The 15,741-nt window shown below is 45.0% G+C and overlaps 1 protein-coding gene across 3 annotated transcripts in view; it reads right to left on the bottom strand.

Moving 5' to 3' along the window:
* The window catches only part of VPS8 (VPS8 subunit of CORVET complex), a 2,529,257-nt gene that overhangs the window by 1,860,253 nt on the left and 653,263 nt on the right, over positions 1-15,741 (bottom strand). For all 3 annotated transcript variants that reach the window (XM_069615741.1, XM_069615740.1, XM_069615739.1), the window contains exon 14: positions 3,058-3,228. In XM_069615741.1, coding sequence (XP_069471842.1) covers positions 3,058-3,228 — 171 coding nt within the window. The remainder of the gene's footprint in view (positions 1-3,057; positions 3,229-15,741) is intronic.

The raw sequence follows: 15,741 nt of genomic DNA, 5'->3' as shown, positions 1-15,741 counted from the left end.
GAGCCCTGCTGCAGGTCCGAATCGCCAAGTTCATCTCGACAGAGAAGCCCTTCAAGGACGACTTCTTCCTTTGAGTTGGTAGGACCAATCAACTCGTAAGCCACCTGGATACCATTCTCGGAGCTGGTCAGGATTAACCAGGGGTAAGGACACCAGCTTGTGTGCTTGAAGAACAGCAACCGGAATCAAAGATTTGCCAATTTGCCAGCTTTGTGACCCGTCCCCATGCAGTGCAGTAGTCCCCCGACGTCCTCCCTCTTGACCCTACGACTGAGGCTCAGGAACAGCGAGATCTGCAGGAACTGCTAGGAACCGAAGTCTTCAGCTGCATCTTTTTCTTCAATATAAGGTACTGTGAAAACCTGACCGAGAGAACTTACCTCTCACTGCTAAAGTTTGTGGAACTTTGGCAACTTGCAGGCCTAGTCAGCTTGTGACCCGACATATGAACCTTTCTTCCGTGAACTACTTCTAAGAACCGTGGCAAAGACTTTTCCGTTTTAAATACCAGAATCTTTTCTACTTATACAAGACACTAGCCCATTGGCTTTGGCCTACCTATTGCATTGAATAAACTCCTCTGGTGAACTCAAACTATTTGCACTGTTTTAGAGTAACTAATATTCGTTTTATGAACTTTTGCCTTTTTGCTCCTACTACAATGCTATTTTGCTCCTACTTTAAGGGAGCTCAACTGCTTAGTAATCAGTATTGTGGCATCATTTGTGTGCGATATTAGTTGCCTCATTTAGTGAATGCTTTATAAATTATTGTGTAATAAATTAATAAGTGTTTTTACCAAGAAACCTTGAGTATAAGTGTTTATCTAAATACTTGTCATTGTAGACCTTTGTGTAACACCCTTACAAGCTCACATTCCCTCTTGAGATAAGCCTGGCGGCTCAGCTCGCTACCAAAAACTGTGTGGTACAGACTTATACCAAAGGCTGGTTTTGCTTACACCTGTAGTCTTAGTTGTGTGTAGTGGTCCCAAAGGGTACTGCATACAAACTCTGCCTAACAGTCTTCTTCACAGGGGCTTTGAGCCTGGGGTGGCTAAGGGCACAGCTGAGGCAGACAAACCACCTCTCCAGGCTCTTAACTCTGGTTGGGCGGCGTTACACCGGTTGCTTGCACGAAGGAGCACATCCACTGCCTCTGTTGCTATATGAGGGAAAGGGTCAAAATCCTGTGCCTATGTCTGTGGGGGCAGTGGGCAGCTGAACCGCCAGGCCCAGGAACTTGGCAGTTGCCTTCGAAGACTGGAACCTCTGGAGGCACCCATCTGCCTTTGCCCACCATAAGTTATTGCCGACAAACAATGTCCAGGGGATTTGCCTGAACATCCGGAGCAAAACCAGGTCCTAATCCAGAGGTACCTCCTCAACACTGTCCATGTTGCAACAGTCAGGCGTGTTAAGGCCTGATTGCAGAATTTGGCGGAACACTTCTCTGCCATACTTGACTATGGGCTAGAAACCATCTCCAACCTCACATGAGACTGCCGTCCAGGGGCCAAAAGAGAATTTTGCCAAGGCACAGGAGGTATTTATGGCCATCAGGCCCAAACTGCCACAACCAAAAACCTGTCTAGCCCATACATCCGGCCTCTTGCAATGTCTGTCGGAGGCAAAAAGGGGAAGAGGACTTCTTCAGGTTCGTTGTGACAGTCTGGACCACAAGGCCCTCAGGGGAGGCGTAAGCCGAATCTGAGGGTGCCGGTCTGAGTTTCATCACTAGCTGGCATGATTCACAACTCCGGCCTTCATTGCCTGATTGGACCTTCCACTAAAATATGGTTAATTTCAAATTGGATCTTTGGTCTAGAATGGGCAAACAACCCTAAAGCCTCCACCATATTTGCCATCAGGCATTGGAAGGAAGCCCAAGTTTTCCCTAGTGTTGGTGTAGGCAACATGTCCAAGTCAGGGGATGTGTCAAACACTCTTGCTTCTTCCACTTTTGAGGTAAGGTCCATCAATTTGCCATCTTCCACACAAACCTCTCAGGGAAATTCCTGACCTCCCTAGGGCATAAATGTTTTATCCAAAAGGGGATGGGATCACCCCCCTCTTCAAAGATGCCCCCGATCTTTGTCATGAACGCCCCCAGGAGAAGTGGAGCATATTCTTGCGAAGCAGCAGCGTTGTTAGTGCCGTGGGAGTGGATGCTGAGTGACTGACTTCGGTAGAGCAAGCAGTCAGCGAAGCAACAGGCCGTTGCTCTCGGAGCCGTGCTGAGCCTGTAGACATACCCTCTTGGTCTCTGCAGGTTGTATACTCAAATGATTCACTGGAGCATTGACTTCTCTTCTTAGAAGATAATGAATGATGCCTAGAGGAACTGCTAGGTGAGCGGGACCCTGTATGGTGTTTTTTAGATTTACTGATCTTGGAACGTTCTGTATGTTGCTCCAAGCCCAGTGACCTCGAGCAGGTTCATTTGCTATCTTTTTCCTCATGAAAAATGGTAAATAGCTTTGCAGGCTGTTCCTGAAGCGCCCTAGGATACATCCACTGATAAGAACCGTAATCTAGCATTTCATGTTCTTTCAAAAGACAGTAGACGAACATCCCAGTCCATGCAAAGCTTCAAGCCTGAGGCCTTTGAGAGATTTGGTATGGCATAACACAAACAAAACCTCTAACAAAGCAGTGTTCCTGAAGTGAACAAAATGTGTGGTAAAAAGGAACAGAGGTCAAGGGCCGCGGCACCTCAAATACTGGCACAACTTCATGGAAGGCATGTGGTGTGTAGAGGCAATTGAGCCAAGGCAGAGCCACACTGTGCCCCCTGGTGGCAGAAGTGTTTCTGAAGAGCAGCTGCGGAGGGAGCTAGAAATCATAGATGAGGATTCTGTGGGAAGAAGTAATCTATTACAATGTCAATGCATAAATATATGACATTTCAAAATAAAAATCAAGTTAAATAGAATTTGCATGTTGGTATGCTGGAACGAAATGGAAGGAAAACATTTTTGTAGATTGATTTCGTTTCACATGCCAAGCGACAATATGTAAGCAGGTTCTGAATTTCTAATGAAGAGTATATTCTTACCAGTGCCTGGCTGACGTTGCCTCCTGTAGCCAGCGATTTGAAGTGGCTGCTATTGTAAACAAGCTGGAACTCTGAAATTTCAATTGTCTCAAGCTCCTCTTGACTTTGACGATCTATTACATGAAGTTTCTCTGCACTGTCCAGGAGCACCACAGTTCGTGAGTTTATCCACTGAAATACATGGAGAAAGTCAGAGCAAGCAAAAAAGAAAGATCTGAGCTGAGAGTTCTATTTTGCATGCAGTATTCAATAGGTTGGGTTATCCCCGAGAGTATTCCATGACCTCAGATAAATATCACAGAACAAGCATAAAACACTTGCCAATTTTTAATTTTTTTTTATTAACGTTCTAGTTTGTATTACACACTTTTACATTGTTATTACTCAAAATGTATGACATTTGTCTAATTTCTTTATAATATAAAAATTGTCTTAGGAAGCTTGGTGTGTATTGTCTTTTTTTTATCAGTTGTCTTTTTCGGCATGATATAAATCCAGGATTGGATAATCATAATGATTAATTTCCGGTTTTTGCCAGAGATTATCTGGAACCACGTGTCTTCTTCTCCGTTACTTATTCTCGGTTGATTCATCATACTAGTGTACTGGTTCCTTCGTTCAGATTGCAAGAGACGCAGGATGTGGTGGATCATCTCAGCGTGGTTGTTTTCTTTACTGCTAGATATTCTTTTGTGGGTAATATGTTGAGACGAAGTCTGAGGTATAGGTCTCGGATTGTTCTAGATGGACATTTTTCTAGATATGGAGGTAGTTCGTTGAGGCCTCTGGATTCTAGTTCAGAGGTTATATTCATTTTATATGAGGCCTTGTCCTCGTTTGTTTGTATCCAGTCGTTGATTTTCTGTTTCACCTTCAGAGGTCTATTTATTAGCATCTCTGTTGTGGTGTTGTTTTGAATGAGGAGGAATAAACATGCTTCTTTCCATAGCTCCAAGGTGGTCGAGTTCGATGTTTCCGTCGCTTGGGTCAAGATCTTGATTGCTGGGATGTTATCGTTGTTGATGATCTTTCGGTAGACGTCCAATTGTTTCCAGCTTCTGTTGGAGTCTAGTGATTGGAGTTCCAGTTCGTATCGTATTCTGGGTATCCAGTCATTGCATTGAATACAAAGCATTGAATGCCAAAAGCATCGGAAAAAAAATGCATTAAAAAAAAGCATTTAATGCATTTTTTTTCAAAGGTAAAGGTTTTATTTTAATTATAATGGGTTTTAAGGGGTAAAAAAGGGAGGTTGGGGGGCCCCCATTAAAAGAAATTTAAAAAAAAACATGTAATGCTTTTTTTTTCATTACTAAGGCATGCGATGCAATCACTATAAAACGTATTCTGGCCATCGGGAAAGATGGAGCTAAGGAGAGTATTTTGCGTCAGAATTGGCCTTCCAAGGCCCAAATGTTGCAAGGTGTGTTAAGTAATGTTTCACTCCCGTATAATAGCATGGCACTAGCTTTCTGTTTGTAAAAGGCTATGACTGGTTTCATAGTGTATTGGCCGTATTTCCTGTGGATGTTCAGGCATTGTCTGGCTAAGGTGAGAGCTCGGTTTCTTAGGCAGATGGTCCAGGTCAGTTCGACGTAGGATTGGCTGAGCCAGACACCAACATATTTGATCTCCTTGGTTACTTCAGGTTTTTGCCCCGCTAGATATAATCATAGGGAAGCATTTTGCTTGCTGGAGCAGTAGCCCAGTGACATAACTTGGGTTTTTTCGAGTTGATTTTCATGTCGTTTTTCTTTATGAAGTTTTCAAGGTTGTTCAAGGAGACTTGGGTCTCGTCCATAATTACAAATCGTCCGCATATAGTATATAGGGGACAAATGTTGCATTGAGTCTTGGCGGATTGGTTAAGGGGATTATTTGATTTTTTCCAATGTCAAGAAGGAAGAAATTGAAAAGGGTGGCGGCCATTGGGCACCCTTGTTTGAGTCCGTTAGTCGTATTGATCGCAGAAGACAGGACTCCATCGTTGGTCAATCGGACTTGAATAGTAGTGTCGCTATAGAGTGCTTTGATGGGTTCCAGCAACTCATTGGGACAGTTCTGTTGCTGAAGTTTTTTTCACAACTTGTTTCTGTTGATGCTGTCGAACGCCATTTGGAGATCGACAAAAATGGCATGGATGTTAGTCCAAGTTCTGAATGATTTCTGTTTCAGTATATTAGGGATTAGTAAATCGATGTTGGTGCCGACACGCCTGGCAAATCTAGTTTGGCGAGGGTCTTGTTTATGTTTTTTTTTGGTCCATTCGTTGAATCTTTTGACCAGAATTGAAGCAAAGATTTTCTCTATTGGGTCAAGCATCGCCAGTGGCGATAATTGAGGCTGGTTTCTTTCACCTTTCTTAAAGACAGGAATGATGATTACCGTTTTCCAGGTGTCAGGTATATATAGTTGTTTTCGGAGATGAGTGTTAAAATTTGCACACATAGTTTGGCCCAGTCTTCGGGCTGACTTTTAATGATGTTGTTACTAAAGCCATCGAGCCCGGGGGCTCTAGAGGTGTTTAGCCGTTGGATATGTATAAGGATTTCATCATAGTCCCATTGTTTATACCAAGCTTTATTGTCAGTGTTGTCGATGTTATTTTTCACATGGTTGATCTGGAGTATTGTTGTATAAGGATCGAAAATGGTCTACCCAGGCGTCTTCAGACACATCCATGATCAATCGCTGTTGAATGGTTTGGGTTGGGTTGGTATTGATGACAGAACCCTGGTGTTTCTCTTATTCAATGCGTTCAGCATGGTTTCTGCGTCATTTTGGGCGATTGTTTCTCTGATGTTTTTGAGCCAATGTCTTTATTTTTGCCTGATGCTTTTCATTTTTTTTTCATTTTGTCTATGGAATCCGTTTTCCTATCTGTTCTTAGAGACTTCTTTATTTCCTTAGTTGTTTCTTGGCGATGGCGATAGCTTCGAAGTAGGCGTGTGTGTGAGCTGTCTCGTGTGGGCAGCCCTGTGCATTTCTTTGGAGATATGGTGTCAGTAGCCATTCGTAGTTGATTTTCTCCTTCTCGCTTCTTTTGGACGTTTTGTATATGTCTTCTAGTCCTATCTTGTGTTCTGGTATACGTGGTCTATTGAGGCCAGAGTTGATGGCTATTTTCAGATTTTTCATCTTGTCCAAACATTGATGTGGAGCGTTCCACGTCATTGAAAGTTTTGCGTGGTCGCTGTGCTCGTCAGTCTTGATTTTGAAATCCAGAATGTTGAGATGTAAATTAGGAGAGATGTAGATATAGTCGAGATGACCGCTGGAGTTGCCGCTGTGGCAGGTCGGCCTGGCTGGTGTATCTCCTTTGGTATTCCCGTTAAGGAGTATGAGGTTTCGCCCCCGTAGAGCAACTGTCCACAGTTTGGTTTTGGGACTCAAGTTGGTGTGAGTGATTTTCATCCCACCTTCCTGGAACCGATGGTGGTTTAGGTCCCCACAGATGATTAATTGCAGATGTTTGTGTAAAGGTTATCGATGTGAGTCAATATCTCGTCTTGGAATCCCTCGTCTGATGGAAGAGACAGGCTCCAATAAATGTTTAGAATGGCCAATAAGCCCAGGTCTTTCGCTTTGGGATTTTTGGAATTCCCGAGGTAGTTCTGCATGAGAATAGTTATTTAGAACCAATAATTAGGGGACAGCGTATCGATTAGTTCATAGTTAGCTTCGACTTTCCAGAGTGTGAGCAGGCCAGATTGGCGTCGGCCTTTGGTTCCTGTTTTAGCTGGGGTCATGTGGCTCAAATATCCATCGCATATTGGAGGATTGGAGAGCCAGGTCTCTTGGAGACAGACTATTTTGTAGTTTGTGAGGTCGCTGCATTGGTTTCCAAATAAGTGCGCAGAGCCTCTGGTGTTCCAGGAGCAAAGGCTAGAGATCAGGCTTTGTTCTGTCTGTTGGCATTATAGGCAGGTAGTAGTTTCCTTTCTTCTGGAGATCTCTGAAGTTGCATTCTTGAATACAGCTAGAGAGTAGTCTCTCTGTATATTGCTTTGGTTGCGATGGTCGTGCCGCAAACCTTTTTGTTCCCATGCCACTTTCTGTGAAGCTTCTGGATGGTCTGAGGTTGGATGGTGTACCCATCTTCTGCTTCTATTCCCTGACCTTGGCAGTTCATCTTTTAAATTTCTGCTGGGAATGGGGTTCGCAGCATCGTGGATGGGCCGGCATTTGAAGCCAAGTACTTCAATATGTTTTACTTGCTCCATGATTTTGATGACCGTGTTGTGTGAATTAAGTTGGAATATTATAGCGTCTGTTTTGCCATTATGTGGAAATTCGACTACTTTTATATCTTCTGATCAAATTCCTCAGAGTGGGGATAGCGTGGAGCAATCTCACAAGGTTTGTCCTATTCAGGATTAAATTGTCATGGACCCGTTCTGGTCTGTAGATCTCTATTCTATGCTTTATTTATTTTTTCTCGTGGGTTGACAAAGGTTGGGAGTTTTGTGGCTTTGTTTAAATGATCAGAGGTGTGGATTGAGTAAAAGCGTTTTGTTCTCGCATCCGCTCTTTTGAGTCCCCATATGCTGCCCTGGAGCAGCTTTCCGAATGGGTTCGAGTGGATTCATGGTCTGTGGAGTGTCTTCAGCGGTAATGTCCGGGTGGGAGCTCTGACCAGTCTCCTTCTATGTCGGAAACTTCTTCGCAAGTGAGTGTTTCATTCTTGCTGATTTCTGTGTATTCATCAACGATGTACAATGATGAGGTGTCGCTAGAGACGTCCGATAGTTAATACACCATTTTTTCTGCTGAAACATTTGTGTTATTTACTGCTTGTGGTTCGGGAGGAGGTTCATCATGTATTGATAGATTTATCAGCAGATCCAGGATTTTCTTGTCTGCTATTTCCTGCTCTTTGGTGCTAGTGGGTTTTTCTGTAGGCTTGTGGTAGGGCGAGGAGTGTCCTTTATTTTTTGGGTGGTTGGATTAGTATCTTTTGTTGTTGCAGCTTTGCTCGATGTTAAAGGTAGAGTCAGATTTCGTAGGAAGGCTCGGGAGCCTGTCCTAGATGATTTGGTGGTGATTTTTGTTTACCCCTGTACGTTGTTGGTATTCTTTCCATTAGTGGTCGTTTTCTTTTTTGTCTTATTGAAGATCAGGAAAACATCTGTGGTGGTTCTGGCTGACTGTGTTTTTTCTTGTTCAGGGTTCTCCTTGGGACAAGGTGCCGATATATCGACTATGATATCAGTTTGTACAATAGTCTTTGATGAATCCGGTGGTATGCAGGACAGTGGGATTTGTGCTGCAATTGAGGACATGGTGTTGGTGGCTGTCGCAGTGTTTTCAGGCTTTCGCTTAGTGATTGATTCATGAAAGTTTTATTTCTTTGGGAATGTGCTCTTGGTTGTTTAGTTTTTCTTGTTGTTTAGTCAAGAGTAGGTTCGTCAACATGGTAGTAGTGATTTGCTCCTTTTCCATTTGATCTTGCCTGGCGGCCTCGAATTAGCGGTTCTGCCAGTTGTTGCTGATTTCGGCCTCAGTGTCCATTCAAATTTGGATCTTGTTGGTCAACGTCTCCATATATATTTGCTGTGTATGGATCATCGCGATTAGGGTAGCTTGGTCGCGCATGATAGATTCATAGAGTTTTATAAATGGGATTAAGACCAGGTTGGAGGCAGTTATCATTGTGCTTTGTAATTCAGCCATCGTTGTTGCCAGTGGGTTGGTACGTTCTTCCTTCAGGTTATCGCATAGGCATTTAGATTTTGTCTCTTTGTTATTGCTCGTTTCGAATGGGGTTTGAAGTTCTTGTGCAGTGTATATTTGCTCATTTATTTTGTTGAGTTTCCCATTTTGTATGGACGATGCAATATTGTCTCGTGGACAAGGGCTGGTTGGTGTTTTGCTGAGTTTGGGAGTAGAAGTCCCTTTCGAGATCTCTTGGAATGGGCTTGGTGTAAGGGAGGCTTCTAAAGACTTAATTTCTCTTTTCTTGATCGTTCATAATCAGCTCGATCTCAGTGATGTCGAGGGAAAGTCTAGCAGCATGTTTTTCTATGTTTGTCAAGAAAGCACCGCAATTTGTGCTAATCAATTGTAGTTTATCATAGTTTTGTTGCCAAGTTTCTTTAGCATGGAGTGCCCTTTTTTTGCCGTTAGAGGTGTAGTCGTGATATCTTTTGAGCTGTAGATTGCTGATATTTTGCTTTCTACCTTCACTTGTTGTTGTTGGTTCTCAGTTGGCTCTTCGTGGTTTCTCCTATTGTGCTGGTGATAATGCGGGGAGAGGTCAGCATGATTTCCTCGGAGATCAGCATGATTTTCTCATTGCATGTCCCCAGTAGTAAGTTCGAGCTGTGGGGGAGTCCCCAATAGTTCGGCACTTTTGCTGTATTTTTGTTATCTGCTTGATTGTTCTGGTTTAGGGGGAAGAAGGGAGTCCATGCTTTGAGGTCGTTCTGATAGAGCTCATCTGGTAGAGTGTTGAATGAATTGGAAGTTTCTGGCATTTGTTCCATGTTAGAAGTCGTAGGGAGATTACCACTCGAGAGAGGGTTTATCTGCGTTTCCTCGACGTCTTGAGGGGGCGTGGCTTCCAGAGCGAGTTAGTTATTGTTCTTGTTTGTTTTCGCAACCAGGTGGCACGTAAAGGGGGTGGGGGGGTGTCAATGGAAGTTCACATTGCCTTCTTCATTGTTCGGGTTGATCAGCTGTCTCTGTGGCACGAGAATGTCGCTGTTTTCGTTTCCGTTTTGGTTTGCCAGTTGGAAGTTGGTGTCACCTAGATTTCCTTCTTGTGTATCATTGGCAAAGGGGAGTTGAGATTCAGCTAAAGTGGCTTGTCTACGGCCATTGTGAGGTCACTCTTTGGGGTTTCTGGGAGTGAAAGGAGTTTTGCACATTGTCTGGTGCGGGCGGTTAGGAGGGAGCAGTAAGAGCAGCCATGGTATGCCAGAAAAGTGCAAGGCAGGTAGAAAGGGGTAGTAGGGGGTGGGGGGTAGTGGAACTAATGGGTCACGGGGTGGGATGCGAGAAGATTATGTGCTCCAACGTGAGCAAAGTTTGCCGGGTCAGTCCGGGTGTAGTTCGGAGTGGAGCGGGTGAGCTGCCTCCTTCTGATGGGAGTTAGCTGCGCTGGAAGTCAATAGTACTTTTCCGGGTGTATGTCAGTTGACCCCCTGAGAATCTCCCAGAGTATGTTGAAGTGAAACTTTCCGCGAGAGAGCAAAAAAAAAGAAAAGAAGAAATAGTGGAAGGGCTATTGGCGGCCTAGGGATGCGGAACTCGGGCTATGAGTGGGATCAAAGGGGCGTCCCCCCACAGTCTCCCGCTCGTATTGCAGACAGTTCCGTTAGGTTTGTTCCGCTTACCCGTGGTACAAGTGAGGCGGGGTTCCAACGCCCGTGGAGGCTTTTCATGCGGCTCCCGTTGGGATCCGTGAAGCTTCTTACTTCCTTCTCGCCGTTTCTGGGTTGCCGCTCCCCACGTACACAAACGTTAAGGTCCTAGTGTTCAATCACTGTGGGCCTGCAGAGCCCAAAGACCAAAAGACTCTGCTGCCAAACTCTGTGATTTCTTCAAATGCCAACCTACTGTATGGGAACAGTGTAAGGGTTGAGGATTGGCTATAATCTATACCTTATTAAATAGCCATGGGCCTTCTCTTTAGCATGAGCCCTGCCACTACCTTCTCAATTCTGGTTTGGGTGAGGGAAGTCTAGGAATTGCTGGTGCAGAGGTCCCTTTTATTGTGCTGGCAGTACTCGAGATAAAATTTTGAAGTGGGAGTATTTTACTCACTATCCTTTAAAGTTGAGAGTAAAATGATTTTTTAGGAAGTAAAAAGGTAAGTCCCATTCCCAATAGGAGTATTTTATAAGCGAGTAAACATGCTTTAACTGGGAAAGGTAAATGTTTTTGCTATCATTATTTCTTTGCACTTAGTTATTCATGTACATTAAAAGTTATATTTTTACCTGGGCAGTGATAATACTAGTAGTTTTTTCCTGTAGTAGTACGTGCACCACTGGGTCAAGCATACCCATGGAGCTGTGTAGGTGAAAGCAGGGGCACAAGGTCCCACATGTCAGTGTACTATTTTCTTTTCTGTAAGTATTCTTACTCCCCCATCTTTATTTTTAGGCAGTATTTGCCTTTATTTAGGGAGTAAAAGTAGCAGATACACCCCTTATCTGGAGGGCTGCATGTCAGGAGCTGGTTGCGGTTCTCAACAGACTGTTCCCAGCAACTTCATGAAGATGACTCCAAAATTAAGAAAAGATGCAGCCTTCAGCCGTGCAGACCCCGATACCTCACGGAATTGCAGAGAGGTTGTTTCAGCGGTGGTACCCACGGTCAGGCAACGGCAGGCGACCTTCCAGCAGGGAGCACAGAAGCAACACCAGCATAGCTTCCCTTGTCAGGAGATAGCTGAAATGCGACAGCTGCAACAAGGTAGCCCAAAAGGGAGTTGGACAGTCCACCATGTAGTCTACGGACACTTCCGAAGGCTTCCAAGGTGTGGATCCTTGAGCATATGTTCAGATTGGTTGCCCCTACCAGTCCAAGGCTCAAAGCACCAACGAGGCTCTTCTGAGATCAGGCAGAGGAGCAGGGCTTCACCAGGCCAATCACTGCAGTCTATAATGGTCAGCTGCAGAAGTCGTCCACAGATCGTCAGTGGACTGTTCTTAATAGAAGCCTTGGTTCCAACGATGATCTGTCGAATAGCTGCAGGTGCCCTTCTTTTATCCAAGATTCTGGTCGGGACCTAGCGCAAGCCCACCAATGATAAGAAACTGCAACATTCAAGCGTTATTATCATTATTACTATTATCAATAGGTTATTTGTTGAGCGCAGACCTAGCTTTGGGAAGCAACAGAGCACTTTACAATTATAGGGGGAAGAATAATGTTCGGGAGCATAGAAACAAAGGAGTGTCGATATAACAAGAGGGGATGGAGGGCAATCATCAGCAATGGATCTACAAGTAACCAGGGGAGGAAACAGTGGGGATCAGATCACCTTGTCTCAGGCACGGTGCAGAGTGGACGGTTTATGGACATAGGTATTAGGTGAGCTCCTTCCTGAACTGAAGAAGCTTGGGGGCGAGACGGATGTTGATGGGCGGCCATCACAACATCCGTCCAGCAACTTTCCGTTGCAGAGGATCTGGACTGGGACCAGATAGTCCCAGCCCTCTCCTCTGGCTCAAATGCACAAAGCCCACTTGCACACGAAAGAAGCAGCTTTCTCAGAGAAAGCGATTACCATATATGGCATTTCCTGACCTGGGAAGGCAGGAAGAAGGCCAAAAGACAAGATGGTCAAAGAACAAGCCATAATCTCATGGCACACCGATTTCAGGGTGCTAGCCATCTTTAGAAGCCATTTGTGGTAAATGCAAACGTGCTTGAGAAAATATCCCACAAATTGTAAAAATCACACAACTGCCACCAGCTTGTCTTAGGCACACTGCCAAAGTAACCACAAAAGTCATTAGGTAAAAAGTTAGAAGGATAAAAACTATCCTAATTGCACTTCGCTGTAAGGTGATATGTGCAATTGCAAAAATACAAGAATTCCAAAAGAGAGACAAACAGGGTCATTACAAGTTTGCTGGTAAGCCGCCGGTAGTACAAGCGGCTTACCAAAAAACTCGGCTTACCGTTTCAGCTGACAGATATCCTGATATTACCATGATATTACAGGTGGAGGAGTACCGGTAAGTTCCCATGGAGTACCATAGGACTCCATGGGATGGGAACCACTGAATCACTGGCACAGCCCTTTAACGGTGCCAGTGATTCAGTGCATTCACTGCCGTTAGGGGCCAGAACTACCGGCAGGTCAGGCCTGCCGGTAGTTCACTGCCCCTACCGGCAGACTCAGAGTATGCCGGTCCAGAAAGGTTGCCGGTAAACATTGTTACCAGCATCCTATTTCTGGACTGGCATACTCGTAATGGCCCTCAAAGTCTCTCAGTATTGAAAGTCTTAAAGACTAGTCGGTTTCCCCATAGGAATGAGCACAACAGGCTAGGGAAGTAGAACTGAAGGCTTTACTGACCTCCAAAAGTCAGGACGAGGTTCACAAATAAGCAAAAAGAACCAGAACCTGAAGTGGAGGACATGGTAGTTTCAGACCTCAAAGGTCTCCCCTATCTAAGTGACTTGTACTTAGCTCGTGGCCCAAATTTTGCTGATTTTTGCAGGCACAGCGCGACTGCCCCACTTTAGCAGATCTGCATGAGCAGGCATAGAAAGAGGCCTAGGGGAACGCCCCTGGGATGTTCACAGTGAACTTGGAAAATTGACTTCTGTACAGTGAGCCCAAGAACTCTGAGGCAGGGGCGGGCTGACGTTTGGTGGTCCCCCAGTGCTGACTCATGACATTCCATTAGCAGGTCATGTAGGAAGAATGACTAAGACAACCAACTGCCTGTCTGCCGATCTCTACTGGCCCAAGATGGGGTGAAAAATTTGAGAATTTCTCTGGTCCTGCCACTCTTGCCAAGCATCTTGCATAGCTGGCAGAGCCACCAATGCCCCCATAATTCCACTATCCGTGGTTGGGTAGCCTTTTGAGAGAATAGGTATGGGCATTGTGGGTCCTTTGGATGCACAAAATCTCAGGGAAACTATTACATTTTGCTAGTAGTAGGATCACGCCACTCGGTACCCCCAGGCTGTAACTTTGAGGAGCATCAAGGCCCACAGGGATTTTGTGTGGGGTTCCCTAAATAAGTCATTCCAGGTAGGGGACCCAACTTCATAACAGAATACATGAAGACTATGTGGGATAAGTGTGGATTAACCTACAAGATCCCTACAGCCTTTCACTGAACAAACCAATGGGCTTGATGAGGGGTTCAACAAGACCCATAAGAGAATGATAGGTTGCTTGGAAGAGCCCTGCAGTTTAAAGTGGGACATTGTCCTGCCATGTTCTCCTGCCGGGAGGTGCCACAGAACGGTGGTGGTTTCAGTCCCTTCGAGGGTCCTGTTTGGACATCCTGTTAGGGGTCCGCCAAGTCTGGTGCGGGAAGGATGGGAGGGCAATCTCCAAACTTCTTTGCACGGCACAGTGGACTTTGTGCTTGGCCTTAGATCCAAAATGGCCAGATACAGAGAGCAGAGCACCCAGAACCTGAAGGCCAGCCAGGAGCCCATGAAACACTGGCATGACCAGATGGCCACCATGACTTACTACATGCTAGGTGGTCTGGATCATGAAACGAGTCAAGCCCAGTGCCTTGCAGGACAAGTGAACTGGGCCTTATGTGGTGCTGGAGAGAATCAGTGAGGTTAACTCATTGATACGAAGGCTCCTAGGCAGACGTAGTTGGTCTTCCATTTCTTTCATGGCGGAAACTCCACTACAGCCAGAATGACTTAGTGATTGCTCGACCGAGGAGGAGACTGATCTCCTCCCCGACTTGATACACACAAGCCGGCTGATTGTAATTCTACTGGTGAAGTTGTACCAAAAGTCTTTTTTTTAAATGACAACTAGTTGACTTAAAGTAAAAGAAGCGCTAGATTATGTGAAAGACGACAATGAATACAACAAAGATATAGTGACCACAAAAGTGATGGGTGGAAGGTTTTGAATGAACCTGTACCAGTGGCGTTGCTCTGGGCAACCTTCCACACCACCGATTTTTAGCCCGTCTGTGCCATTGCAAAAGTGGTCCAGCCAAAGATATAATCAGAGATATATATATAAAAGAAACAGCAGCAATATATGAAGACACCACAAACTGGTCAATTTAAACATGTTGATCCCAGCAAAATGAACAACATTCTTGAACACTACACAACCCAGCCACTATGCTCTGCCCTCGCTTCCTCTTCCATTATCCCGCCTCCTAACCCTTCCTCCTCGCCCGATTGGTGGTTGACGTTGTTGCCTGCAACCCACAGGCCCACACTGCACTGTGCTCTCTGGTTACTTTCTGCTTCCCTTTAAGGCCCCCAGGCTGTGCCTGCAGCCTGTGTGCTCTGCTTCCTCTCCATCCCTTCTCCTGCCTCCCGAGCACCCCTACCTCGCACCCAATAGGCCAATCCACCCGGTTTGTTTGTTTGTTTATTTATTTATTTGATATAGCGCGCAAAACCGGGAGGTAACAGGCGCAACAGAGAACAGAAGAGTAAGTATACATAAAGACTTGGTTACAGGGTAGGAAACAGTTGAATGGTGAGCAGAGTATTACATTACTTACAGGGTCTGTTAAGTAGGCATATATACAAATATACATACAGTATTGTATATTTAGCAGGTCAGTTTATATACATATATACAGTGAGGTAGGCTAGGTGCAGGGGCATTGTTCAGTCATGGGATTGTTGGAGCATAACCAGGTGAGGGTGTTTTGCCTAAAACTATAATAGGATTGGTCAGTTCTGATGTTGAGAGGGAGGGCATTGCAGTGTTGGGCTGCCATGACAGGGAAGCTGCTACCGCCTGTTTTTTTCTGTCTGAATTTGGGTACCTCTAGGCAATAAGCGTTGGTCATCCTCGTGGGTCTGGTGGAGGTTCTTTTTACTATTCTGGTTGCCAAGTAGGGGGGGCAGCATTGTTTAAGCATTTGAAGGTGAGTGATGCTGTTTTGAGTGAGATGCGGTCACAGATTTTGAGCCATTTGTGTTCTCTTCTTTTGTTGGATATGTGTTCCTTGTGTGGTAGGTTAAGGGCTGTCCTGAGTGCGTTATTTT

This window comes from Ambystoma mexicanum, chromosome 9 (genome assembly GCF_040938575.1).
Source record: "Ambystoma mexicanum isolate Mex_15411 chromosome 9, UKY_AmexF1_1, whole genome shotgun sequence".
Taxonomy (NCBI): Eukaryota; Metazoa; Chordata; class Amphibia; order Caudata; family Ambystomatidae; genus Ambystoma; species Ambystoma mexicanum.
This window is presented reverse-complemented; position numbering and strand designations above follow the sequence as displayed.